General features: G+C 42.2%; 1 protein-coding gene across 3 annotated transcripts in view; it reads left to right on the forward strand.

Moving 5' to 3' along the window:
* Window positions 1–4,421: 4,421 nt before the first annotated feature.
* Window positions 4,422–27,007, forward strand: part of LOC139378784 (sodium/potassium/calcium exchanger 2-like) — a 180,783-nt gene continuing 158,197 nt past the window's right edge. For all 3 annotated transcript variants that reach the window (XM_071121281.1, XM_071121282.1, XM_071121283.1), the window contains exon 1: window positions 4,422–5,358. In XM_071121281.1, the coding sequence (XP_070977382.1) occupies window positions 4,444–5,358 (915 nt within the window). In that variant the 5' untranslated portion in view covers window positions 4,422–4,443. The remainder of the gene's footprint in view (window positions 5,359–27,007) is intronic.

Here is a 27,007-nt window from a genome sequence, read left to right on the forward strand (position 1 = left end):
TGTTGTCCTTAAGCCATTTTGCCACAACTTTGGAAGTATGCTTGGGGTCATTGTCCATTTGGAAGGCCCATTTGCGACCAAGCTTTAACTTCCTGACTGATATCTTGAGATGTTGCTTCAATATATCCATATAATTTTCTTCCCTCATTACGCCATCTATTTTATGAAGTGCACCAGTCCCTCCTACAGTAAAGCAACCCCACAACATGATGCTGCCACCCCGTGCTTCACGGTTGGGATGGTGTTCTTCGGCTTGCAAGCCTCCCCTTTTTCCTCCAAACATAACAATGGTCATTATGGCCAAACAGTTCTATATTTTGTTTCATCAGACCAGAGGACATTTCTCCAAAAAGTACCATCACCAGGCTTTTTTATTGCGGTTTTGGAGCAGTGGCTTCTTCCTTGCTGAGTGGCCTTTCAGATTATGTCTCTATAGGACTCGTTTTACTGTGGATATAGATACTTTTGTACCTGTTTCCTCCAGCATCTTCACAAGGTCCTTTGCTGTTGTTCTGGGATTGATGTGCACTTCTCTAGGAGACAGAACGCGTCTCCTTCCTGAGCGGTATGACGGCTGCGTGTTCCCATGGCGTTTATACTTGCGTACTATTGTTTGTACAGATGAACGTGGTACCTTCAGGCGTTTGGAAATTGCTCCCAAGGATGAACCAGACTTGTGGAGGTCTACAATTCTTTTTTCTGAGGTCTTGGCTGATTTCTTTTGATTTTCCCATGATGTCAAGCAAAGAGGCAATGAGTTTGAAGGTAGGCCTTGAAATGCATGCACAGGTACACCTCCAATTGACTCAAATTATGTCAATTAGCCTATCAGAAGCTTTTAAAGCCATAAGATCATTTTCTGGAATTTTCCAAGCTGTTTAAAGGCACAGTCAACTTAGTGTATATGAAACTTCTGACCCACTGGAATCGTGATACAGTGATTTATAAGTGAAATAATCTGTCTGTAAACAATTGTTGGAAAAATTACTTGTGTCATGTATAAAGTAGATGTCCTAACCGACTTGCCAAAACTATAGTTTGTTAACAAGAAATTTGTGGAGTGGTCGGAAAACAAGTTTTAATGACTCCAATCTAAGTGTATGTAATTTTCCGGCTTCAATTGTATTTATTAACATATCAAGATAGAATATTGCAGTCAGGCAACATATGAGGTGTATTTGCTCTCGCTTCAGCTCAAATAATGGCCCCATTTGCATAATTTGTATGTGTATGTCATATTTCTGTTGAAGCTTGCATCGATACATGCTTCAAAATATATACAAACGGAGTACGCATTTGGGAAGTGCCCTCCATGATCCGAGCTATTTTAATTTCTGCAGGCTCATTCAATGTGCCGCTTTTTACCACAAGCTCGGTGTTCATTGTCCTTACACAAACATGTATCAGATGTCCCGATTTCCCCGTCTCTGATTTTCTGTTACTATGTACACTTTTTGTGATGAACTCAACTGGTGAGCCTCTTTAGCAGCTCGTTCCATGGAAACACTGACTTCAATAGCCTTTGCCAAGGTCTCCCTTTTCCTGATTTCTCTGTGGAACCTTTTTATTTAACAAGGCAAGTCAGGTAAGAACAAATGTTTATTTACAATGACGGCCTCGGAACATTGGGTTAACTGCCTTGTTCAGGGGCAGAACGACATATTTTTACTTTGTCAGCTTGGGGATTCAATATTGCAACCTTTCGGTTACTGGCCCAATGCTCTAACCACTAGGCTTCCTGCTGCCCTGGTTTTGGTGAAAAGTGTCCTTTAAGTATTTCCACAATTATTTTTTTTTGTTTTGTTTCACCTGTATTTAACCAGGTAGAATAGTTGAGAACAAGTTCTCATTTGCAACTGCGACCTGGTCAAGAAAAAGCAAAGCAGTTCGACACATTCAACAACACAGAGTTACACATGGAATAATCAAACATACAGTCAATAATACAGTAGAAAAAGTCTATATACAGTATGTGCTAATGAGGTAGGATAAGGCAGGTAAGGCAAACAATATAGCAATTAAACACTGGAATGGTAGATGTGCAGAAGATGAATGTGCAAGTAGTGATACTGGGGTGTAAAGGAGCAAGATATATAAATAAATACAGTATGGGGATGAGGTATTTGGATGGGCTATGTGCAGGTGCAAGGGATCTGTGAACAATATCCCCATACGTCTTATTACCTGGCCTGTCTAGCTTTTGCAGGCGGCATAGTAAATTAAATGTCTTTGGTCCCATTACACAAAAACATGTGCAACTATTTTATCCTCCAACAATAACGCTTCCATCCACAGTTTTTATGCGAGTAAAGTCATGCTGTATAAAAAAATCTTATGATAAACTTCATAGGGTGGTGAAAGTGTGCAGTGATCTTGATGCTCCTTTCCAATAAATATCTAGGGTCTTATTTTAGTGACATGATGATCGATGCTTGACTGCAGTTTGACAAATAAAAATATTATTGTTCTTAGGCTATCCATAATAATCTCATGTAGACTCGCACAACCTAACCTACCTGAACTGTATCTGCTAGCTGTTGGCTAGAGCGCACGTGCCAAGACCATAGTAGGCACACTTGCTATTTAATGCAACGGTTGTTGTGACAAAACTATCTGTAGAGTTGAAAATGCAATGGAAACATATTCAAGATATTCAAGATTTTTATATGGTACATGAAAACTTAGTGCACACAAAAAAAAAATCAGCTTATGTCATAATGCAGTGATTTTTATCCACAACAAGTCCACTGGTGGGAAAATGTGCAGATTTTCTTAATGCGTTTTAATTTTTTTATAATCACATGAAAATTGGTTGCAAATTGGTTCGAAATCTATAGAATGTAATTTGCAAAATCAAAATATTCAAACCGTTCTGTACGTACAGTATATGGAGCTCCACTGCTCAATACTTTCATTAAACTGTTCAACAGTTCCAGCCATTTTTCATTTCTCAATAGTATGCTGGACACATGACATTTTTAACAACGCTTTTTTCTGATAAAAACGAGTTCATTGCATCTGCCGTATGACCATATTTCTCAGCTGCTTGCCATTGTTTTGAAGTAGTCACAAAAAATCAGGCCTTATTTTAGGGCATTCTATTGACCATCGTGGCACCAACTCGCCTTCCAAACATTCTATTCCCAGCTTATTGTTCTACGCCACAATGCCTGCTTCGTTATTGTTGGCAATGAGACCTGCTCACATTGTTTATAGTTAAATGTTAACAACAACAAAGAATGGAGTTCGTCCCATTGTTTCCTATAGGGGAAATATAGGCATGTTTGTCTATTTCACCAAATATCTCGCAATGTGTATATTTAGGTTTTTTCGGACGCCATTTTAATCATGACAATCTCCTCTTTCTAATTATGTAAGTCTGGGCAGCGAGCTCGGTTGTCATCAAATGCTAGCCCCAAAATACTTTTTGCCCTTGGAACGCTGAGATCCCCCCGTTGTTTTCCTATGGAAAGGCAGGCCTGTCTATTTCGCCAAATATCTCACAATGTGTATATTTTAGATTTTTTCAAGTCGGGCACCATTTTAATCAGGATAATTTCCTCTTTGTAATTATGTTCAGTTCAACCATTTATCCAGAATGTGATCATCTCAACACACATTAGCCATAATACTCTGCATCACAACTACGGTAAGTATGGAGGTGCAAATGGTACAACCCTAATACATAACATAGACGATCTGCTTTCAACACCGCAATCCAATTGCATAGTGGGCTAGTCTGTAACTATAACCTTTATAAAGGTATCACTGAAGTTCGTTTTATTTCAAGGGCATTTGGTGCATCACATTGCGAGTAAGCCTATAATTTTGTGGAATTCTGCTATTTGCATACATTTTACCTGGATACCATGCCATTAGTAGTGTTGATTTATTTGTATGAATATTATATTATGAACCCTATTTGTCCGAGTAGGCAATTAGTATATTATGAATTCAAACATTTTCAGATTTTTTCCCCAATGTTATATGCTTATTTCTGAAAAGATAAAGTGGGATATAGCTATTGCCTCTGAACCCATGTATGGATAACTGGATAACCACTGGTCAGGACTACGTTGTGGTGTTAAATTCACTACAGAATTGAGGTAGGCATGTGACAGCTAATAGTTTGTTGCTGTGTGTGAGTTCTACATGTTGACGCTTCCTCCTTTTCTTTTTCTCTTTCATTTCTATTGAAATCTTGTTTTTAGAGGCTAATATGAAGACATCAATGGTCAAGCCAGACCCTGGAAAGCATCTGGAATCCTCCCATGTTGTTTGAAGCCTAAGGCAGGACCATGCATTGTGTCTGGTGAAAACCAGTCCACTCTCCTTCTACCAAACCATTGAGAGTGAAGACACACACACACACACACACACACACACACACACACACACACACACACACACACACACACACACACACACACACACACCACAGAGATGGGTTTGGACCAGCCCTGCTTGGATATGGTGGTGCAAAGGCCTTTTCTGGGTGCAACATGTAATAGGCACCGCCACCAGAACCTGCGCAGAAAGATGAGGCCCATACGAATCCTGGGTTTTGTATTCAGCATGGTAGCCATAAGCGCAATCTCATTTTCCTTCAGTGCCTTGACCTGGAGCTCAGGGACCTACTCAGAGCCGCTCCTGCCCCAGGAGGCCATCCTTCAGTCAGGCCCAACTCCACACAGGACTCTACTTTCCACACAGCACCAGAGGGACCCCAATATCTCAGCCGACATTCCCGTGGCAATGAGGTCTTCGGCAGACGGCAACGAGAGCCAGGGGGACTACCCCACGGACCTGTTCACGCTGGAGGAGAGGCGCCAGGGTGCTGTGGTGCTTCACATGTTTGGGATGCTGTACATGTTCATCTCTTTAGCCATTGTGTGTGATGAGTTCTTCGTGCCCGCTCTGACAGTCATCACAGAGAAGCTGGCCATCTCTGATGATGTGGCGGGGGCCACTTTCATGGCGGCAGGCGGGTCGGCGCCGGAGCTCTTCACTTCAGTCATTGGTGTATTCGTCTCCCACAGCAATGTGGGCATCGGGACCATTGTGGGCTCAGCTGTCTTCAACATTCTCTTTGTCATTGGAATGTGCGCCATCTTCTCCAGGGAGATCCTCAATCTGACCTGGTGGCCCCTCTTCCGTGACGTCTCCTTCTACATCATGGACCTGATCATGCTCATCTGTTTCTTCCTGGATAACTACATCTCCTATTGGGAAAGTATTGTGCTACTTTCAGCCTATGCCACCTATGTGATCTTTATGAAGTTCAACAGCAACGTGGAGGGCTTCGTGAAAGGCTGCATGAACAAGAATCAAGTGGTGGAGGTGGAAGTGCAGCCCAAGGTGAGTCTATTTCCCTATTTTTCTTTATCTATCTTTCCCGACAGAGCTTAATCACCATTTCCTCTGCCTCTCTATCTTTCAAATGAATGTGACCATTTGAATCTAGCGGTTAGAATCTCAGATCACAAGTATTGTACAAAACAACAATAGACAAATGTAACAATAAAAAGTTGGCTCTGTAACGGATAGACTTGATCTTATAAGGGATAAACCCCCCCCCCCCCCCCCCCATTTAATAAAAAAAAATGTAACCTTAATTTAACTAGGCAAGTAAGTTAAGAGCAAATTCTTATTTACAATGACGGCCTACCCCTGCCAAACACTAACGCGGACGATGCTGGGCCAATTGTGCGCCACCCTATGGGACTCCATAGGGTGGCGGTGTGGCAGGGTAGCCTAGTGGTTAGAGTGTTGGACTAGTAACCGGAAGGTTGCAAGTTCAAACCCCGAGCTGTCGTTCTGCCCCTGTTCCTAGGCCGTCATTGAAAATAAGAATTTGTTCTTAACTGACTTGCCAAGTTAAATAAAGGTAAAAAGCTTGGAATCAAACCAGGGTCTGTTGTAATGCCTCTAGCACTGAGATGCAGTGCCTTAAACCGCTGCACCACTCAGGAGCCCCATCCCCAGCCACCAACCCACCACACACATGCTCACACACACAGCCTATGAAGGGATGGATCAATTCAAAATAAGTCAGTCAATTGAGGAAGTGATGCCTGTTTTTCTATTATGGAATTAGAATATCAGGTTACTTCCTGAATTGACTGACTGACCTGAATTGACTGACATTTCAATTTATTTTAAATATTTATTCCATTTTGGACTTGCCTAGGCCTGTGACCTACAGACTGCAGGTGTTGTTTAAATGCCTTGAATGCTTACCTTGTGCTCTGAAATGAAAAATGTGTATTTCATGATTGTTTTATTTTATTTAACCTTTATTTAACTAGGCAAGTCAGTTAAGAACATATTTGTATTTACTATGATGGCCTTTTTTAGTACAACCAATAAATTATTGTGAAAATGCAGTCAGAGCTCCCAGAACTCCCTCTACAGGTGTTTTGGTGGACATGCAATGGTGCAAGTAAAAACAAATCCTCAAACCTCAAAATGCAAGTTTTGAAATTAAAACAATACTCCAACACACTAAGCCCTCTACTACACTATAGATTGTTTTAAAGGTAGTCTGAACAAGGCCAACATATGGCTTTTGATGAATTTCTCAATCAATTTAGGTTCCAATGTCAGTGGCTTCACATCCATTGACTTTTTCCACATTTTGTTATACTGCAGCCTGAATTTAAAATAGATTAAATTGAGATTTTCTGTCACATATTGTCACAGTGGAATTAGGTTTTTCAAAATTATTACAAGTTACACTGAAAATATAAATGCAAAATGTAAAGTGTTGGTCCCATGTTTCATGAGCTGAAATAAAAGATCCCAGAAATGTTGAATATGTACAAAAATAGTATTTCTGTATGGACCTCGCTTTGTGCACGGGGAAATTGTCATGCTGAAACAGGAAAGGGCCTTCCCCAAACTGTTGCCACAAAGTTGGACGCGCAGAATTGTCTAGAATGTCATTAGTGTTAAGATTTCCCTTTACTGGAACTAAGGGGCCTAGCCCAAACCATGAAAAACAGCCCCAGACCATTATTCCTCTTCCAACAAAGTTTACAGTTGACACAATGCCTTCGGGCAGGTAGTGCTCCTGGCATCCGCCAAACCCAGATTTGTCCCTCAGAATGCCAGATGGTCAAGCGTGTTTGTCTTTGGCGATTGCATTGCTGTGTACTCAATTTTATACACCTGTCAGCAACGGTGTGGCTGAAATAGCCAAATCCACAAATTTGAAGGAGTGTCCACATACTTTTGTATATATAGTGTAAGTTCAGGAGTAAATATTTCTTAACAAATCACTCACTCTTTGGGAAATAAAGGTGCTTAACATTATTTTTGAATGACTACCTTATCTCAGTACCCCACACATACATCTCAGGTTCCTCAGTCGAGCAGCTAATTTCAAACACAGATTCAACCACAAAGACCAGAGAGGTTTTCCAGTGCCTCGTAAAAAAAGAAGCAGACATTTAATATACCTTGGAGCATACACGTTAGATGGTGTATCAATACACCCAGTCACTACAATGATACAGTCGTCCATCCTAACTCAGTTGCTGGAGAGGAAGGAAACCGCTTAGGGATTTCACCATGAGGTTGATGGTGACTTTTAAACAGTTACAGAGTTTAATGGCAGTGATGGGAGTAAAACTGAGGATGGATCAACAACATTGTAGTTACTCCACAATACTTACCTAAATGAAAAGTGAAAAGGAGGATGCCTGTACAGAATTTTAAAAGTCCTATACATGCTTCCTGTTTACAATAAGGCACTAATGTAAAACTGAAAAAAGAAATTGGCTAAGAAATTTACTTTATGTGCTGAATACAAAGTGTTATGTTTGGGTTAAATCCAATACAACACATCACTGAGTACCAGCATGGTGGTGGCTGTATCATGTTATGGTTGTCATCGGCAAGGACTGGGAATTTTTTAGGAAAAAATAAATGAAATACAGCAATGCACAGGCAAAATCCTAGAGGAAAACCTTGTTCAGTCTGCTTTACAGCAGACACAGGGAGACAAATTCACCTTTCTGCAGGACTTTAACCTAAAACACAAAAGTCAAATATATGCTGGAGATGCGTTGAATGTTCCTGAGTGCCTAGTTACAGATTTGACATAACATCTATGGCAAGACTTGAAAATGGCTTGCCATTATGGGTTATTGTTTTCAGTTTGCCAATATGGTGTGTTGTGTGTAGATGGGTGATAATTATTCTTATTATTTTAATCAATTTTGAATTTAGGCTGTAGCACAACAAAATGTGGAATAAGTCAAGGGATATGAATACTTTCTGAAGGCATTGTATATCCTAGAAATGCACACTGTAGTTATCACATAAATGTTGGTACCAACGTCAAAAATATATCCTAGTAATAAAAAAAGGGAAATGGAAAATGGAGATTGTTTGTTTTCTTTGTATATTGTCTGATGAAAACACATCATGTACCTTTTTTGAATTTATTTTCACACAAATTGCCCAACATAGATAAAATAAATGGTGACTATCTTTATTTTAGTTTTAGATATTTTCAAACTTAGTGTTCTTCTGTTGAGATGGCATTGGCCTGTGTCACCCAAGCTGCCTCACAGTATTCCTCTGTGGGATTAATAAAAATGACAGTGTCATTCTAGGTTAAGCTGGACAAATTGTGTCCCAGTTTGACAAACAATCCCTTGAAATATATGGAAACTCTACAAACCAAATTTCATTTGACAATGTCAAAGGAAGGTCTGTTTTGAAATGGGTTTAAATATATATAAAAATGAAGATATCCAAAAGATGTTAGATATCAGTCCTTAAAGTATGATTATTAGTATGATTGCCTCATTGCAAGGAGAAGCAGTTTCTGTACACAAAATTGCCACTGTGGTACAATGGTCTTACTCCATCTGTCTTTCAGTCGCTCTCATTAAGAAATTCTAAGAATCTTGAAATACTCCCTCAGGATAATTATGCTGTAAAATATTTTTTGTTTATTCACAAATGATGACTGGTATCTTCCTTGTGATACATGTATATCTATAGGAATCCATTGACTTCACAGAGCATAGAATGCTATCTTCAATGACACTGGAGGGCAAAGGGAATATATTCCATAGCAATTTGATACTGTTGTTGAGATTATCCGGATGGATTTAGGTTACTTTGTGACACGAGATGAAAATTAGTTTTTGAGATATTATCCCAGAAAGCTGTACTGTAATAAAGCTTTAAATAAATCAGGATTTACTTTAAGTAGATAAAGGATATTTCATTGGAGGTCACACAACACAATACTGGGAATCAAACATCAAATAGGTGCTTGATGCTTGATATGTTCATTCCCAAGTGAGAATCTAGTAAAGCTTTCAAAATATAAGGTCTTGAAAATGGGTGTGTTGTGTCTATAGTGATGTATTTTGGCTTCTGGCTGCTACTAGTGAGTTAAATAAACCTAATAAGAATGCAACAGGGAGTGCCAGAGCAAAGAGGAGATTCAGTTGACCTTGAGATGCAATGCATGAGACGACTGGAGAAAATAACAGAAAAACAAGTCCAAAAAGGTGGAGACACAGACGAGTCGATCAACCATGCTTGTCTCTGTTCTCATCCCCACAGCTCAATTATCACTCATGGCATGTTTAAGTCTCTCCTATCATGGCCGGCTGAGGAATGCCTCCACCACTGCCCTGTTGGCTACAGACCATATTGTGTTGGACTGTTAGATTCTGACATTATCACTAAATATCTTTATGTCGAGGATTTTACACTTGAGAGTCCTTATTCTTTGTAGAATTATGTGTACAGTGCCTTCAGAAAGTAGTCATACCCCTTGACTTATTTCACATTTTGTTGTGAAATGCATTCAAAATTGATCAAATATTTTTTAAATGTCACCCAGTACCCCATAATGTACACAGTACCGCATAATGGAAATGTTTTACAGTAAAATGAAAATGAAATACAGTAATATCTCATTTACATACAGTACATGCAGTACCAGTCAAAAGTTTGTACACACCTACTCATTCCATTTATTAAAAGCTATTTTCTACATTTCAGAATAATGAAGACATCAAAACTATTAAATAACACATATGGAATCATGTAGTAACCAAAAAAGTGTTAAACAAATCAAAATATATTTTATATTTGAGATTTTTCAAAGTAGCCACCCTTTGCCTTCATGACAGCTTTGCACACTCTTGGCATTATCTCAACCAGCTTCATGAGGTAGTCACCAGGAATTGCATTTCAATTAACAGGTGTGCCTTGTTAAAAGTGAATTTGTCCAATTTCTTTCCTTATTGCGTTTGAGCCAATCAGTTATGTTGTGACAAGGTAGGGGTGGTATACAGAAGATAGCCCTATTTGGGAAAAGACCAAGCCCAAGAACAGCTCAAATAAGCAAAAAGAAATGACAGTCCATCATTACTTTAAGACATGGTCAGTCAATATGGAACATTTCAAAAACTTTTAAAGTTTCTTCAAGTGCAGTTGCAAAAACCATCAAGCATTATGTGAAACTGCCTCTCATGAGGACCGCCACAGGAAAGGAAGACCCAGAGTTACCTCTGCTGCAGAGGAAATAAATGCTTCATAGAATTCATCAGACACATCTCAACATCCAACTGTTCAGAGGAGACTGTGTGAATCAGGCCTTCATGGTGAAATTTCAGCAATGAATCCACTACTAAAGGACACCAATAAGTAGAAGAGACTTGCTCAGGTCAAGAAACACGAGCAATGGACATTAGACCGGTGGAAATCTGTCCTTTGTTCTGATGAGTCCAAATTTGAGATTTTTTGGTTCCAACCGCTGTGTCTTTGTGAGATGCAGAGTAGGTGTGGTTCCCACCATGAAGCATGGAGGAGTGCATGTGATGGTCTGAGGGGCATTTGCTGGTGACACTCTGAGTGATTTTATTTAGAATTCAAGGCACACTTAACCATCATGTCTACCACAGCATTCTGCAGCGATACGCCATCCCATCTGGTTTGCACTTAGTAGGACTATCATTTGTCTTTCAACAGGAAAATGACCCAACATACCTCCAGGCTGTGTAAGGGCTATTTGACCAAGAAGGATAGTAATGGAGTGCTGCATCCTGACCTCCACAATTGAGATGGTTTGGGATGAGTTGGACTGCAGAGTGATGGAAAAGCACACAACAAGTGCTCAGCATATGTGGGAACTCCTTCAAGACGGTTGGAAAAGCATTCCAGGTGAAGCTGGTTGAGTGAATGCCAAGAGTTATCAAGGCAAAGGGTGACTACTTTGAAGAATCTAAAATCAAAAATATATTTGGATTTGTTTAACACTTTTTTGGTTACTACATGATTCCATATGTGTTATTTCATAGTTTTTGACGACTTCACTATTATTCTACAATGTAGAAAATAGTACAAATAAATAAAAAGTGTGTGCAAACCTTTGACTTGTACTCTAAGTATTCACACCCCTGAGACAATACTTTGTAGAAGCAGATTATACAGCTGTAAGTCTTTCTGGCTAAGTCTCTATGAACTTTCCACACCTGGATTGTTACCATTGTTCTTTTCAAAATTCTTCAAGCTCTATCAAATTGGTTGTTGATTATTGGTAGACAATCATTTTCAGGTCTTGCCATCGATTTTCAAGTGGATTTAAGTCAAAACTGTAACTCAGCCACTCACGCACATTCACTGTCTCCTCCAGTGTAGATTTGGCCTTGTGTTTTAGGTTATTGTCCTGCTGAAAAGTGAATTAATCTGCCAATGTCTGGTGGAAGCAGTCTGAATGTTACGATCTACTAGGTGTGGTGGGTGGAATCAGGCGCAGAGAGCAGGGTTCAGTCGTTTTCCTCAGATTTATTCCCCAGCGCAACAAAAACAGTCACGCCAACACACAGGGCGTAAATACGTTGCTAGTCCAAAACAACAACAGGACTAAACAGTCCGGAGAATAAATACAATAATAAATCACACCAACAAAACACAGAGTAACAACAACAAGCCCGCACAAATACCCAGCGGGCCTAGTGCCCCTAAATACCCTACAAACAAATCCTAATACAAAACAGGTGTACCCAATTAACCAATAACCCAAAACAAACGGAAAGGGAATCGATGGCAGCTAATAGGCCGGCGACGACGACCGCCGAGCACCGCCCGAACAGGAAGAGGCACCATCCTCGGCGAGGTTCGTGACAGTACCCCCCCCCTGACGCGCGGCTCCCGCAGCGCGCCGACCCCGGCCTCGAGGACGACCCGGAGGACGAGGCGCAGGGCGATCCGGGTGGAGGCGATGGAAATCCCTCAAGAGGGAAGGATCTAAAATGTCCCTCCCCGGTACCCAGCACCTCTCCTCCGGACCGTACCCCTCCCAGTCCACGAGGTACTGCAGGCCCCTCACCCGGCGTCTCGAGTCCAGAATAGCTCGTACTGTGTACGCCGGGGACCCCTCGATGTCCAGAGGGGGTGGAGGGACCTCCGGTACCTCACCGTCTTGTAGGGGACCAGCTACCACCGGCCTGAGGAGAGACACATGAAACGAGGGGTTAATACGATAATAAGAGGGAAGTTGCAATCTATAACACACCTCGTTTATCCTCCTCAGGACTTTAAATGGCCCCACACACTGCGGCCCCAGCTTCCGGCAGGGCAGGCGGAGGGACAGGTTTCGGGTCGAGGGCCAGACCCTGTCCCCTGGTGCGAACACCGGGGCCTCACTGCGGTGGCGGTCAGCGTCTCTCTTCTGCCGTTCACTGGCCTGCCTGAGAGAATCCTGGACTGCCCGCCAGGTCTCTCTAGAGCGCTGTACCCACTCCTCCACCGCAGGAGCCTCGGTCTGACTCTGATGCCACGGAGCCAGGACCGGCTGGTAACCCAGTACACATTCGAATGGCGACATATTCGTGGACGAATGCCGAAGAGAATTCTGGGCTAACTCTGCCCATGGGACGTACCTTGCCCATTCTCCTGGCCGGTCCTGGCAATACGACCTCAGAAACCTGCCCACTTCCTGGTTTACTCTCTCCACCTGCCCATTACTTTCGGGGTGATAACCAGAGGTAAGGCTGACCGAGATCCCCAGACGCTCCATAAACGCCTTCCAAACCCGAGATGTGAACTGGGGACCCCGATCGGAGACGATATCCTCTGGGACCCCATAGTGCCGGAAGACGTGGGTAAAAAGAGCCTCTGCAGTCTGTAGGGCCGTAGGGAGACCAGGCAATGGAAGGAGACGGCAGGACTTAGAGAACCGATCCACAACGACCAGAACGGTAGTGTTCCCCTGAGAAGGGGGAAGATCAGTAAGGAAATCTACCGAGAGATGGGACCATGGCCGTTGTGGAATCGGGAGGGGCTGTAACTTCCCTCTAGGAAGGTGCCTAGGAGCCTTACTCTGGGCGCATACCGAACAGGAAGAGACATAGAGCCTCACATCCCTAGCTAAGGTGGGCCACCAGTATTTCCCTCTAAGACCCCGCACTGTCCTATCGATCCCCGGATGACCCGCAGACGGTAGTGTGTGAGCCCACCGAATCAACTTATCACGGACACCAAGCGGTACGTAACTTCTGCCAGTCGGACACTGTGCAGGCGCAGGTTCAACCCTCAACGCCCGCTCAATGTCCGCGTCCACCTCCCATACCACTGGGGCCACCAGCCGAGAAGCATGAAGGATGGGAGTGGGTTCGATAGACCGGTCCTCGGTGTCATAGAGACGGGACAGCGCGTCGGCCTTAGTGTTGAGGGAACCTGGTCTGTAAGAGATCGTAAATCTAAAACGTGTAAAGAACATGGCCCACCTAGCCTGGCGCGGATTCAGTCTCCTCGCTGCACGAATATACTCCAGATTACGGTGATCAGTCCAGATGAGAAAAGGGTGTTTAGCCCCCTCTAGCCAGTGTCTCCACACCTTCAGGGCCTTTACCATAGCTAGTAACTCCCGGTCCCCCACATCATAGTTCCGCTCTGCCGGACCCAGCTTCTTAGAAAAGAAAGCGCAGGGACGGAGCTTCGGTGGCGTACCCGAGCGCTGAGACAGCACGGCTCCAACCCCAGCCTCGGACGCATCCACCTCCACTATGAATGCTAACGAAGGGTCCGGATGCGCCAACACGGGAGCCCCAGTGAACAGTGCCTTCAACTGGTTGAAGGCTCCATCAGCCTCTGCTGACCACCGCAAACGCACCGGCCCTCCCTTCAGCAGTGAGGTAATGGGCGCCGCTACTTGGCCAAAACCCCGGATAAACCTCCGGTAGTAATTGGCAAACCCTAAAAACCGCTGCACCTCCTTTACCGTGGTCGGAGTCGGCCAATTACGCACGGCGTTAACGCGGTCACACTCCATCATCATCCCCGAGCTGGAAATGCGATAACCCAAGAAGGAAACGGCTGGTTTGGAAAACACACATTTCTCAGCCTTGACGTATAGGTCATGCTCCAGCAGTCGCCCAAGAACCTTGCGCACCAGGGAAACATGCGCGGCGCGTGTGGCAGAATAAATCAAGATGTCATCAATATAGACTACCACACCCTGCCCGTGCAAGTCCCTGAGAATCTCATCTACAAAGGATTGAAAGACGGCTGGAGCATTTTTCAACCCATACGGCATGACGAGGTACTCATAGTGGCCTGATGTGGTACTAAACGCTGTTTTCCACTCGTCTCCTCCCCGAATACGCACCAGATTATACGCGCTCCTGAGGTCCAGTTTTGTGAAGAAACGCGCTCCGTGGAATGATTCCACCGCCGTAGCGATGAGAGGTAGCGGATAACTAAAACCCACTGTGATCGAATTGAGACCTCGATAATCAATGCACGGACGCAGACCTCCCTCCTTTTTCCTCACAAAAAAGAAACTCGAGGAGACGGGTGACATGGAGGGCCGAATGTACCCCTGTCTCAGAGCTTCCGTGACATATGTTTCCATAGCCAGCGTCTCCTCCTGTGACAGTGGGTACACATGACTCCGGGGAAGTGCAGCGTTCTCCAGGAGGTTTATCACGCAATCCCACCGTCGATGGGGTGGTAATTTGGTCGCTTTCCTCTTACTAAAAGCGCTAGCCAAATCGGCATATTCGGGGGGAATGTGCACGGTGGAAACCTGGTCTGGACTCTCCACCGTCGTGGCACCGATGGAAACTCCTAAACACCTCTCTGAACACTCGTCTGACCACCCCTTAAGAGCCCCCTGTTTCCAGGAAATAAGGGGATTGTGAATAGCCAGCCAGGGAACCCCCAACACCACCGGAAACCCAGGTGAATCAATAAGGTAGAAACTGATCCTCTCCCTATGATTCCCCTGCGTTACCATGTCCAGCGGAATCGTGGCCTCCCTGACCAGCCCTGACCCTAGCGGTCGGCTATCTAAGGAGTGCACGGGGACAGGTGGGTCTATCTGCACTAACGGAATACCCAATTTACGGGCGAGTCCACGATCCATAAAACTCACAGCTGCGCCTGAATCGACTAGCGCCTTATGCTGAAGAGAGGGGAAAAATGCAGGGGAAAAAATTAACAAAAACATGTGACCAACAGGGAGCTCTGGGTGAGTTTGGTGCTTACTCACCTGGGGTGGCCGAGGAGCGCTCTGCCGACCATCTCGACTCCCAGAGGGACTCCTCCAACACCGGTCCGAAGTGTGTCCTCTCCGTCCACAATAGGAGCAGGAGGAGCCCCCTCTGATCCCCCTAGATGCAGCTCCTCCCAACTCCATCGGAGTGGGAGTGGGAGAGCTGGACGGTGGAATTAACAGGACCCCTTCTGAACGCCCGCGGGCAGCTAGCAGGTTGTCCAATCGAATAGACATGTCTATTAGTTCATCCAGGGAGAGAGTTGTGTCCCTGCAAGCCAGCTCCCGGCGGACGTCCTCCCGGAGACTACACCGGTAATGGTCCATCAGGGCCCTGTCATTCCACCCAGCACCAGCAGCTAGGGTCCTAAACTCCAACGCGAAGTCCTGCGCGCTCCTCGTCTCCTGTCTGAGGTGGAACAGTCGCTCACCCGCCGCTTTACCCTCTGGTGGATGATCGAACACTGCTCGGAAACGGCGGGTGAACTCCAGGTAGTTGTCCCGAGCTGAGTCTGGACTGTTCCAGACTGCGTTAGCCCAGTCCAGGGCCCTGCCCGTTAAACAGGAGACGAGGAGGCTCACACTCTCCTCACCCGAGGGAGCCGGACGCACGGTAGCCAGGTAGAGCTCCAGCTGGAGCAAAAATCCCTGGCACCCAGCAGCCGCTCCATCGTACTCCCTCGGGGGGGAGAGACGTAGTGCGCCGGACCCAGAGGACGATGTAGGTGGAGTAGGTGGTGTCGGGAGTGGGGGAGCTGGGGTAGATGTCGGGAGACCACTCCTCTCCCATCGTTCCATCCTCTCCATCATCTGGTCCATCGCGGTACCAATCCGATGGAGGACAGCTGTATGGTGATGAACGCGCTCCTCCATAGTGGGGAGAGGAGTGGTCGCTGCTCCTGCTGACTCCATTTCAATGGTGCGGGCTTCTGTTACGATCTACTAGGTGTGGTGGGTGGAATCAGGCGCAGAGAGCAGGGTTCAGTCGTTTTCCTCAGATTTATTCCCCAGCGCAACAAAAACAGTCACGCCAACACACAGGGCGTAAATACGTTGCTAGTCCAAAACAACAACAGGACTAAACAGTCCGGAGAATAAATACAATAATAAATCACACCAACAAAACACAGAGTAACAACAACAAGCCCGCACAAATACCCAGCGGGCCTAGTGCCCCTAAATACCCTACAAACAAATCCTAATACAAAACAGGTGTACCCAATTAACCAATAACCCAAAACAAACGGAAAGGGAATCGATGGCAGCTAATAGGCCGGCGACGACGACCGCCGAGCACCGCCCGAACAGGAAGAGGCACCATCCTCGGCGAGGTTCGTGACACTGAACAAGGTTTTCCTTTAGGATTTTGCTTGTGCTTAGCACCATTCCATTTATTTTTTTAAACAAAAATACTCCTCAGTTCTTAATGATTTTCCCCAAGCATATATTTTGTATGCACACAGAGTGAGTCCATGCAACTTATTATATGACTTGTTAAGCACATTTTTACTTCTGATCTTAGACTCTCCATAACAAAGGAGTTGAATGCTTATTTCCTCAAGATATATTTCAGTTTTTAATTTGTAATTTATCTGTAAATACTCAGGAAAACATCATTCCACTTTAACATTATGGGGTATTGTGTAGTGGGCCAGTGACAAGAAATATCACAATTCAATCCATTTTAAATTCAAGTCCTCAACTGGCAGCTTTGTTAAACAGTACCAGTGTTTTGCGGGTACTATTTAATAAAGCTGCCTGTTGAGGACTTGTTAGGCATCTGTTTCTCAAACTAGACACTCTAATGTACTTGTCTTCTTGCTCAGTTGTGCACCTGGGCCTTAGAGACAGTTTTCTCAGTTCTGGGAAGGGAGTAGTACACAGCGGTGTACCAGATCTTCCGTTTCTTGGCAATTTCTCGAATGGAATAGCCTTCATTTCTCAGAATAAGAATAGATTGACGAGTTTCAGAAGAAAGGTCTTTGTTTCTGGCCATTGTGAGCCTGTAATCGAACCCATAAATGCAGATGCTCCAGATACTCAACTAGTCTAAAGAAGGACAGTTTTATTGCTTCTTTAATCAGAAAAACAGTTTTCAGCTGTGCTAGCATAATTGCAAAATGGTTTTCTAATGATCAATTAACCTTTAGAAATGATCAACTTGGATTAGCTAACACAAAGTGCCATTGGAACACAGGAGTGATGGTTGCTGATAATGGGCCTCTGTACGCCTATTCCATAAAAAATCTGCCGTTTCCAGCTACAATAGTCATTTACAGCATTAACAATGTCTACACAGTGTTTCTGATCAATTTGATGTTTTTTTAAATGGACAAAAAAATTGATTTCTTAAAAAAAACAAGGACATTTCTAATTGACTCCAAACTTTTGAACGGTTGTGTGTGTGTGTGTGTGTGTGTGTGTGTGTGTGTGTGTGTGTGTGTGTGTGTGTGTGTGTGTGTGTGTGTGTGTGTGTGTGTGTGTGTGTGTGTGTGTGTGATCATAGTTTTGGAGACTTTCTGACCCCAAAACCCAACTAACGTCTGCAATTCACCAGCTGTGATTCTTGCAGATTTTTTGGCCACTCTAACCATCCTCCTCGCTGTGTGTGGGGTCAATATAGACACACGTCCTCTTCCAGGCCGATTGTTAACATCTCCAGTTGCTTTAGACTTCTTAATTATTGCCCTGATTGTGGAAATGGGCATTTTCAACCGTTGAGCTATTTTCTTATAGCCATTTCCTGATTTGTGCAGCTTAACAACCTTTTGTCTCACATCATTACTGGAATTCTCGTGTCTTTCCCATAGTGATGGATGACTATGGGAACTCGGCCTGTGTCACCTCATATTTATACCCCAGTGAAACAGGATGTCATGAATTACCACTTAAGTATTCCTAATCGCTCAGGTGAAATTAAGAACATAAAATATGAATGGGAAAATACTTCAGTTAGATTTTATTCATAAGAATTTCTAGGGGTGCCAAAAATTGTGGCACACGCTCCTTTATTTTTTCCAATAATTTTACTTCAATTAAAGGTTACTTTTTGTGAATATTTTGAATGAGAGACCAAGAGGATAAACAGCAAAGACATTTTTGCTCATATTTACCAAGGGTGCAAATATTAGTGGAGGGCACTGTAATAGCATAGTTTAGTTTTTATGCGGCATCTGCATACCAACCATTTGATCTCAGTCAGTTTCATGGGGATATGCTCAAGATCTTCTCGAGTTATACAGTGTTGTTTTCAATTATGTACAATCATTTTTTTTTAGAGCAGATGGTGTCAACAAACTGTAGCATAGTCTCTTTGTATTTTGCCTAGTGGCGCGCTGTTGAGTTTTGTCCACATGAGTGAAAAATGCAGCGAGTTTTTGTCTTACAGTAACTAAACTATTATATTAGGTTCTGTTATGTAGAATACTATCATATGTGATCTTGCAGACATTGATCTAACTTAATTTAACAAGCACCATTATCCTGAGTAGCATGCAAAGAACATGATCCACACATGCTCAGAATGTGTGGATCACATTTACTTCGTGCCATAATGCTTGTATTCCTTATGTAAAGTCTTACTGAACTTTGTCTTTGTCTTAGACATCCTTTTAGACAACATTTGCATAAGAGCATAAATCCCCACAAGCATTTATCAGAGGTAGGACTGTAGGCCTTAGCCCAGTAACTAGACAAATATCTAGTGGAGAATGATTAAGGCATCCTCTCTTGTAGCACAAGGTCAATTACCTTTGACATGCAGTAACACGAACATCTGGTAATAATAGTGCACATGGGGTGAGGAATCCCTGAAGCAATAGCATGACAGTGTGTTGTCTCCATACAGTCTCACACAGTGCTGCCAAAAGCATAAAACAAACAGGGAGAGCAGAAGGAGGGGGGGCACATTGTGAAAACTCAGACAGCACTGAGCCTTCAGTTGGTGATTGGCATTCTGCCATCGCCATGGCGATAGACAGGCTCAGGCGAGGCGACTTGTGCTGTGATCATGAGGTTTGGAAAAAGCTGTAACACCTACAGGATGCTAATGAGAACATTGTGTGTGCCACAGAGAGTGTGAGAGCAGAATAACCTGGGAGTGCTATGGTTGATCTTATAAACTGGGCATTCGTAACTAATCTATGGGTATTTCAAAACCAGTGAAAATTATGAATCATCAGTCTTAGTTTTCAATGAAAGCGATGCATTGGAAATGGTTAGTGGAATGCAATGGGTTTTGCTAAATTTACATTGGGCAGTCCAACAGAAAACTTGGATAAAAATGTCAAGCGAGGCATTCTGATTATGGATTCATCAACCAACTGACTATAAGCAGCAACATTTCCCTCACATCAATTCTCCTTTTCTATTAATTGAGAAGTCATTGCAAATAGATGTTATTTTTTAAATGATTAGTTTACTTACTGAATTGACTGCATTCAATTGGAATTGACGTCACCCTGTTGTAGGCATCAAGGTTTGAAGGAATTAGTGCTTTTGGTCACAGCTTGGGATCCAGGAATCTGTCCAATTTCAATTCTTGATATTTACCTATTTGATTCTTGAAAATTGTATAACTTCCTCATGACCTTAGGGCAAATGCCTTTTTCATAACTGAAAATATAAGGTTTTAAATATGTTTAAAACTATCATGTTGATGTCATGGACTGACAGTCCTTGCATCTAGAGCTGTCTATGAATTTGAGACGGTGTATCATTCCCTTTTGTCCCATCTTAAGGGCTAGGGCTGTTGCGGTGACCGTATTCCGCCACACCGGCAGTCATGAGTAATGAAGGCAGTCAAATTCCACATGACCATTTAGTCATGGTAATTAGGCTTCTCCAAGCCCTGATGCTGCAGCTGGTCATTAGTAGCCTACCGAACTTGCTAATTGCCTGGAACTCAGCACTCTATTGTCCCTCTAATCACTCTGACATCAATGCAAATGTATTCGAAAATCTAATAGACCACTTCATGAGAGCCCATGAGCTCATGTAGGCTATAGGCTATGAAATTGTGTTAGAAAACAGAGTGATGGCTACTAATAATATTCAACTTTCCTAATATTAAGCACATTGCTTATATTTACAACAGGAGTAAATATAAACCACAGGGAAAAGCATCCTCCATTCACTATTTAAGTGCATAGATGACATGTATTTTTCCCCCGCTGCCCCTGTTTTGATATAGGTGCATGATAATGGTCCATTCTAAATCCAAACAAATTTCACACATATTATTTAGTATATGTAAAGACAAGATTATATCAAGAATAGTCTGATGGGTGACAATATTAGCCTATCACTTGTGAATGATGCCCAGCATAAGAAACAGTGCCTTGTTTTTGCGACTTGTTCGAATCATAGTCACACACCTCATGTAGCTTAGCCCACAGGCCTATATGTTTTCATAAGGTTTGCATCACAACTAAAGTGTCCAAATAACTTAAGCACATTAATCCGCTTTACAAGTGGTGTAGTCTCACTGGCATACAATATATAAGCAGTGTGTGAGTTTCAAGTTTGGGGAAGATCATTTTCACCATAAAAAGTCACCTTTAAAATAAAAGCAATACATGCATAATTGCATTTGCGGTCACATTTGATAACGGTGTTTTCCACTAATGGAAAATTTGTGCTTATAGCCTACTACCATGTGCGCATTGCTGCGCTTATAAAGTGATGAAATAGCCTAATAGTTTATTAGCATTTTAAGCTAAACGTTCTGATTTGATGCTAGTGGTTGTATTAATTTGGAATCTATTCCATACCACAACTGTCCCGAGACTGTTTTATTTATTTTTTTCTCATACAGAATTGAATTGGTCGACTTTTGTACTATGGGAGATAGAAGATTGACATAGGTTTGTGCTTTTGTTGTTCGTTAGGCCTACTCATCTTGTTGGTTGATAAAAAGTAAATGAGAACAGTTCATCCAATATCTTCAATATGCACCTCGAAATTGGATAAGAACGCTCGCATTAGTGTCCCCGATGTGTCTGTCTTAACTTAGCCTGTGAAAAAGACCCGATCATGTGATAGAGAGCAGTGTGAGTGAGAGATGCTTCGGATTGCGCAGCACACTCCGGGAGAAGGGCACAATGCAGAATCTTTTTTAGGGTGCATTACGAACACAAATGGGGTGCCGCTGTGAAATTCAAAGTAGGGATGCACGATATATCGGTGAACATATCGGAATCAGACGATATTAGCTAAAAATGCCAACATTGGTATCGGCCCGATGTCTAGTTTAACGCCGATGTGCAAAACCGATGTCAAAGCTGACGTGTATACCTACATAACATAGGTACATGGCGTAATGACGCCACGTAAAATTTTGCGCTACACATGCAACACAGCATTCCTAACCTTTGCCCAAAATGTCTGCTGTGTGGATCGAGTAGTCAACAAGTCTAGCTATCATTTGAAAGAGTAAAAAAGTTTCAGCGAGACAACTCAAAGTAGAAATCCGCCTTTAATGCCAAGATAATAGATTCGTTGCACTTGACAATCAACCGTTCTCTGTTGTGGGTGATGTTGGCTTTCGCAACTGGTCGAGCACCGGTACACACTGCAAAGTGCGCAATTTTTCAGATGTTGCCCTCCGGGAGTTACACAGTAATAGTGTCACTGCTATAAGCTTCACGACAAACTATGCACATGCAACACAAGTGCCACCACTACTATCAGTAGCACTATCAAGCTGTACAAAAAAGTCTGCAAACAAGCAAACACCGGCCACAAACTATGTGTTTACAATACCGCATTGGTAATAAATAATGATTTGTTTGACCGCAACTTCTGGTGTAGCTTGGTACCTAACTAGCACCAAATACAACCAGCCTGAAAACAATGACCAGTAGAAACTGCAGGAATTTTCATTATTCTTAGCAATGATTTATGAATCCTTGTGAGTAAGTATTAGCTAGGTAGACACTTGTTGTTTGTTTATTGAAATTGAACTTCAATTCATGAAAATAAACAGCTAGCCAGCTACTTAACCCTGTTGCCCAAAGCTAACGTTATAAGCAGCCAGCTTGCTTCATCTGCCTATTGAGGCTCGACCGGACATGGTTATGTGTTGTGAAGCTAGCCACAATAAGGATTAGGCAAAATGGTGGACTTTGCGGTTTGCCTTCAAAATAAATAAAAGTACCTCTTTGAAAGTGATGCAGAAGGTTACAATTGGTGGAATCATGCCATATTTAGACTAGATGTTAAAGAAGGTTGGAATGTGAATCATGTGAATTAGTCTACTCGGTGACACCCACAGAACAGAAATTTGAAGAGTTTAGCAACTATTAGCATTATAGCTCTTATCGCGGGACTGTGACTGTGTGAAATCATCTCCCCAGTCAGCCTATTGTGTGTATGGACATTCATAGTGCACTGTACAGCTTTACCTAAGGATTGGGTATCAATGAAATGGGGTATCAACCTACTCAATAACCAGGCAATTTTTTTCCAACATCCTCCTCAGAGTTATCAGACTCTAAACATCCACGCAGTATTGTTTTTCCTCAAAGAATAGTGTACAATACACATAGGTTGACAATAAATGTGGCTCAATTCACAGATGTTTCAGAGCTACAATGCTAATGTTCTCTGGGTGTCACTGAGTAGACTGGTACCCCATGGCATTGATCCACAATCCATAGGTAAGGCTGTACAGTGAAATAAGTATGCCCTCAATGCAATTCTAAAGTATAATTAACAGATTTGTCAAATTATCAAATTATTGTATTTTGTTGATTTTATATAACAACATTCCAACCTTGTTTAGCATGATCTAGTCAATTATGGAATAATTCTACTATTTGTATTAATTTGCATCACTGTCAATAACATACTTTTATTTTGAAGGCTAACCGGAAAGTCCACTACTGTGGCTAATCCTTATTGTGGCTTGCTTCACATAGATGGATCTGACCACCATTAATCAAATAAAAACTGCCTTATAAATTAGGGTTATTTTAGATGATGACACCTAGCTATATGGTTAGCTAGCTAACTATATAGCTACTGAAATAGATGTCATTTTGATATGTTTTTGGAAAAGAACATTGCATCCATGATCTAGCTAGCTTTTTTTTTTATAACCAGCACTATAGGTGCGCAAGACAACTTCACGAGCATCATTCTTATTTACAATGACGGCCTATGGGACTCCCAATCGCGGCCGGATGTGATACAGCTTGGATTCGTACCAGGGACTGTAGTGACGCCTCTTGCACTGAGATGCAGTGCCTTAGATCGCTGTGTCCATGTGTATGTGTTTTTAACTGTACTAGAATGCTTAAAAGGCTGCAAAAAATGTAAATATCGGTTAGCGGTGTCTTTCTTTTTGGCAAGGAAAATATTGGATATTTGTCATATCAGTGCATCACCAATTCAAAGCATTATCATGTGCTTATCAAATTGTGAATGAGAGACTATTAGAGTGTGTACAGCCTCCGCAAAAATGAAAGCAGAGCTTATGCCCTTCAAGCGACTTTTTTCAAATCATCATTAGTCTCATCATGCAGCCTTACAATGTATTAAAAATCTTAACATATAGCCCAATGTTTGAAAAACAACTAAAGTTACATTAATAACTCTAAAATAAGCATATATGAATACCAATTTCTTTGTTAACCATTCAACACATAATAGCTTCATGTGCGGACTCCCTCATTGTTTGGAGAAAGTATTTATATTTTATTCATCTTTGTTCAATTGGGTTCTTCATACTATAAAATAATGCCATGGAATTCTAAGCAAATCATGTCTGCTAAATGAACTAGTGTAGCCCACAGCCATTTGGCATAGCCACATCAAGACAACTCAGAGTATGCTATTATTTTCTTCTGAAATAGACTACATTTTCTTCATATGATGCTTCTTTTGACCTATCTAAAATAAATAATGGATTTATTGTGAAGGTATAGGCTATATTACATGGATTTATTAGACTTTTTAAAATAGCTTGTAAGCAATGTGTGGAAGCCAGGAGATGCTAAATGTGTTTATTTTGTGGTTAATTACCGTGAGACCGACCAGTTATTTGCTTGACAATCACCAGCTGATGAAATTCCGTGACCGCCACAGCCCTAGGCAGGGCTGCTGTTTTGTTGTTTTTTTAAATCCCAGAATGTAACTTTAACGAAGCATTCATAAACCCTTTAGTTTAAAAGACCTGCATAGATGCTTCACAAATCAACAATAAACCAAGGTCATACTATATAAGGGTGATATCATCAGGTCATTAAATCTGGTGCTTTGCAGATTGTGACATAATGTTTTTGCCACCCTTTATAGTATGACATTTTACTTTAAAAATTATGTAAATATTTGATGTAGGCCGTATAAAGGGCATATAAAAATGTTGTATATTATTAAGATTTACTTCTTACTGAATCTGAAAATTAGTCCGAGATGTATTTTAGATGTTCTTTTTACCCTTTTTTTCTCCCCAAGTTCGTAATATCGAATTGGTAGTTAGTCTTGTCCCATCGCTGCAACTCCCGTACGGACTAGGGAGAGGCGAAGTTTGAGAGCCAAGCGTCCTCCGAAACACGCCGCAAAATTTTAAGTAAGTATTTTATTCCCTATTGTGTAAAGTGTGGAAGTCCAGTGTTCATTTAACACCACAATTATGTTTGTTTCAATGTCTTCCATCTTTCTAGAACACAATGACATTCTGTCACTTTGCATCTTGCAAAGAGTGCACATTGCTGTAGGTCTGGGACATGAAATGGAGAAAACTGGCGGCCGTTGTCGATTACTAGACGAGTCAGTTAAGCAACTCAATTTAACCCTGGGGGTAATGCATAACACCATCAATACTTCAAACTGAAACTGTCTGTCCCCACTTACGTTTTGTGCTTGCCTCTGGAAAGCCCTCCATTGGTCATCAGTTGGTCCCCCTGCAGTGTATTAACCAGCTAAGGGTTCTATTCACACGTACTGTATCAGTATTATTGGCAGCTTACTGGGTGACAGTAGACTGTTTCCTTGCTTCATCAAATGTATTCCATGATACAGCATTCATCCAATTAACAAAACTACACAATACATAGACGTGCTGTACATTTTAATGGCTTTAAAATTGAAACCACTTGTGTGCCAGAAAGTGTACTCACGTCTGGACACTTGGTATTAAATGTAAAGGAGATTGACGAACGTTTGAGGAAAGCAATAGTAAATCAAGGGCTCGAATTGCATAGTTGATTGAATGCTTTTTCTAGGCCTTTGTGAGCACATTTCAATCTTTCAAAAAAATATATCATATTTTTATTCACAATGAATGAAAGATTACATGTAAAGACATTGTACATTTTTCCCCTTTTTGTCCGACTTTGACCTCCCCCAGAATGCCTCCAAACACATTTACAAAGAAAGGCAAAGTCATTGAGTTACATATCAGAAAACAAAACATAAGTATACAACAATGCTACTTCAATACAAGCAAAAATGTAATGGCTTAACGATTTTAGGTGATTTGGTGATCCTATAGCAGTAATCTCAAGGTGTGGGGGTGGGACCAAGAGTACCAATCTGGGGGAAGTGTTTGGAGCTGTTCAAAATAGGATATCATCGGGTCCCAGGTGAAATAAAATTAGTTGGTTGACCCTATTCATTTTCTCAAATTTTAGGAACAGCATCAGATATTTGAGCCAAAGAGAGACTAAGGGAGGATTGATAGATTTCCAATCCAATAAAATCCTTCTGCGGGCCAACAGGGAGGCTAAAGCAATGGCATCCAGCTGTCCATTGGTCAGAGAACGATTGTTGTTTGGTACTCCAAAAATAGCAATTTCTGCACTAGGCTGCAACTTTATATCAAATGCTTCAGAAAGGGTTTTAAATATAGTGGACCAAGAACATGTGGGTCAGGTCCGCCAAGGAGCCTTTACACCTGTCACATGTACCATCAATATTTGGGAAGACTTTGGATAATCTGGCCTTGCTGAAATGTATACGGTGAAGTACCTTAAACTGTATAAAGCTGAGCCGGGCACAAGAGGAGCTTCCATTTACCCTAAGTAAGGGACCATTCTAGACTTCATCAGTGATCTCTCCACCAAGTTCCCTTTCCCACTCAGATCGGATTTTATTGAGTGACAGGTTATCAAGGGACATGATTATCTAAAAAATACGGGAAATTAGTCCCTTTAGTTGAAAAGGTGTTTCCAAAAGGGCATCCAGACCTGATACGGGTGATAGAATTGGAAAGGTTGGAAAGGTTGGGCTGCCTGGTGGTTAGAGCATTGGGCTAGTAACCGGAAGGTTGCAAGTTCAAATCCCCGAGCTGACAAGGTACAAATCTGTCATTCTGCCCCTGAACAGGCAGTTAACCCACTGTTCCTAGGCCGTCATTGAAAATAAGAATTTGTTCTTAACTGACTTGCCTAGTTAAATAAAGGTAAAATAAAGGTAAAATAAAAAAAATAAACTGGGAGATTTGGAAATACCTATATTAACTTGAATGGGGTA

Source organism: Oncorhynchus clarkii, chromosome 21 (genome assembly GCF_045791955.1).
Source record: "Oncorhynchus clarkii lewisi isolate Uvic-CL-2024 chromosome 21, UVic_Ocla_1.0, whole genome shotgun sequence".
Classification (NCBI taxonomy): Eukaryota; Metazoa; Chordata; class Actinopteri; order Salmoniformes; family Salmonidae; genus Oncorhynchus; species Oncorhynchus clarkii.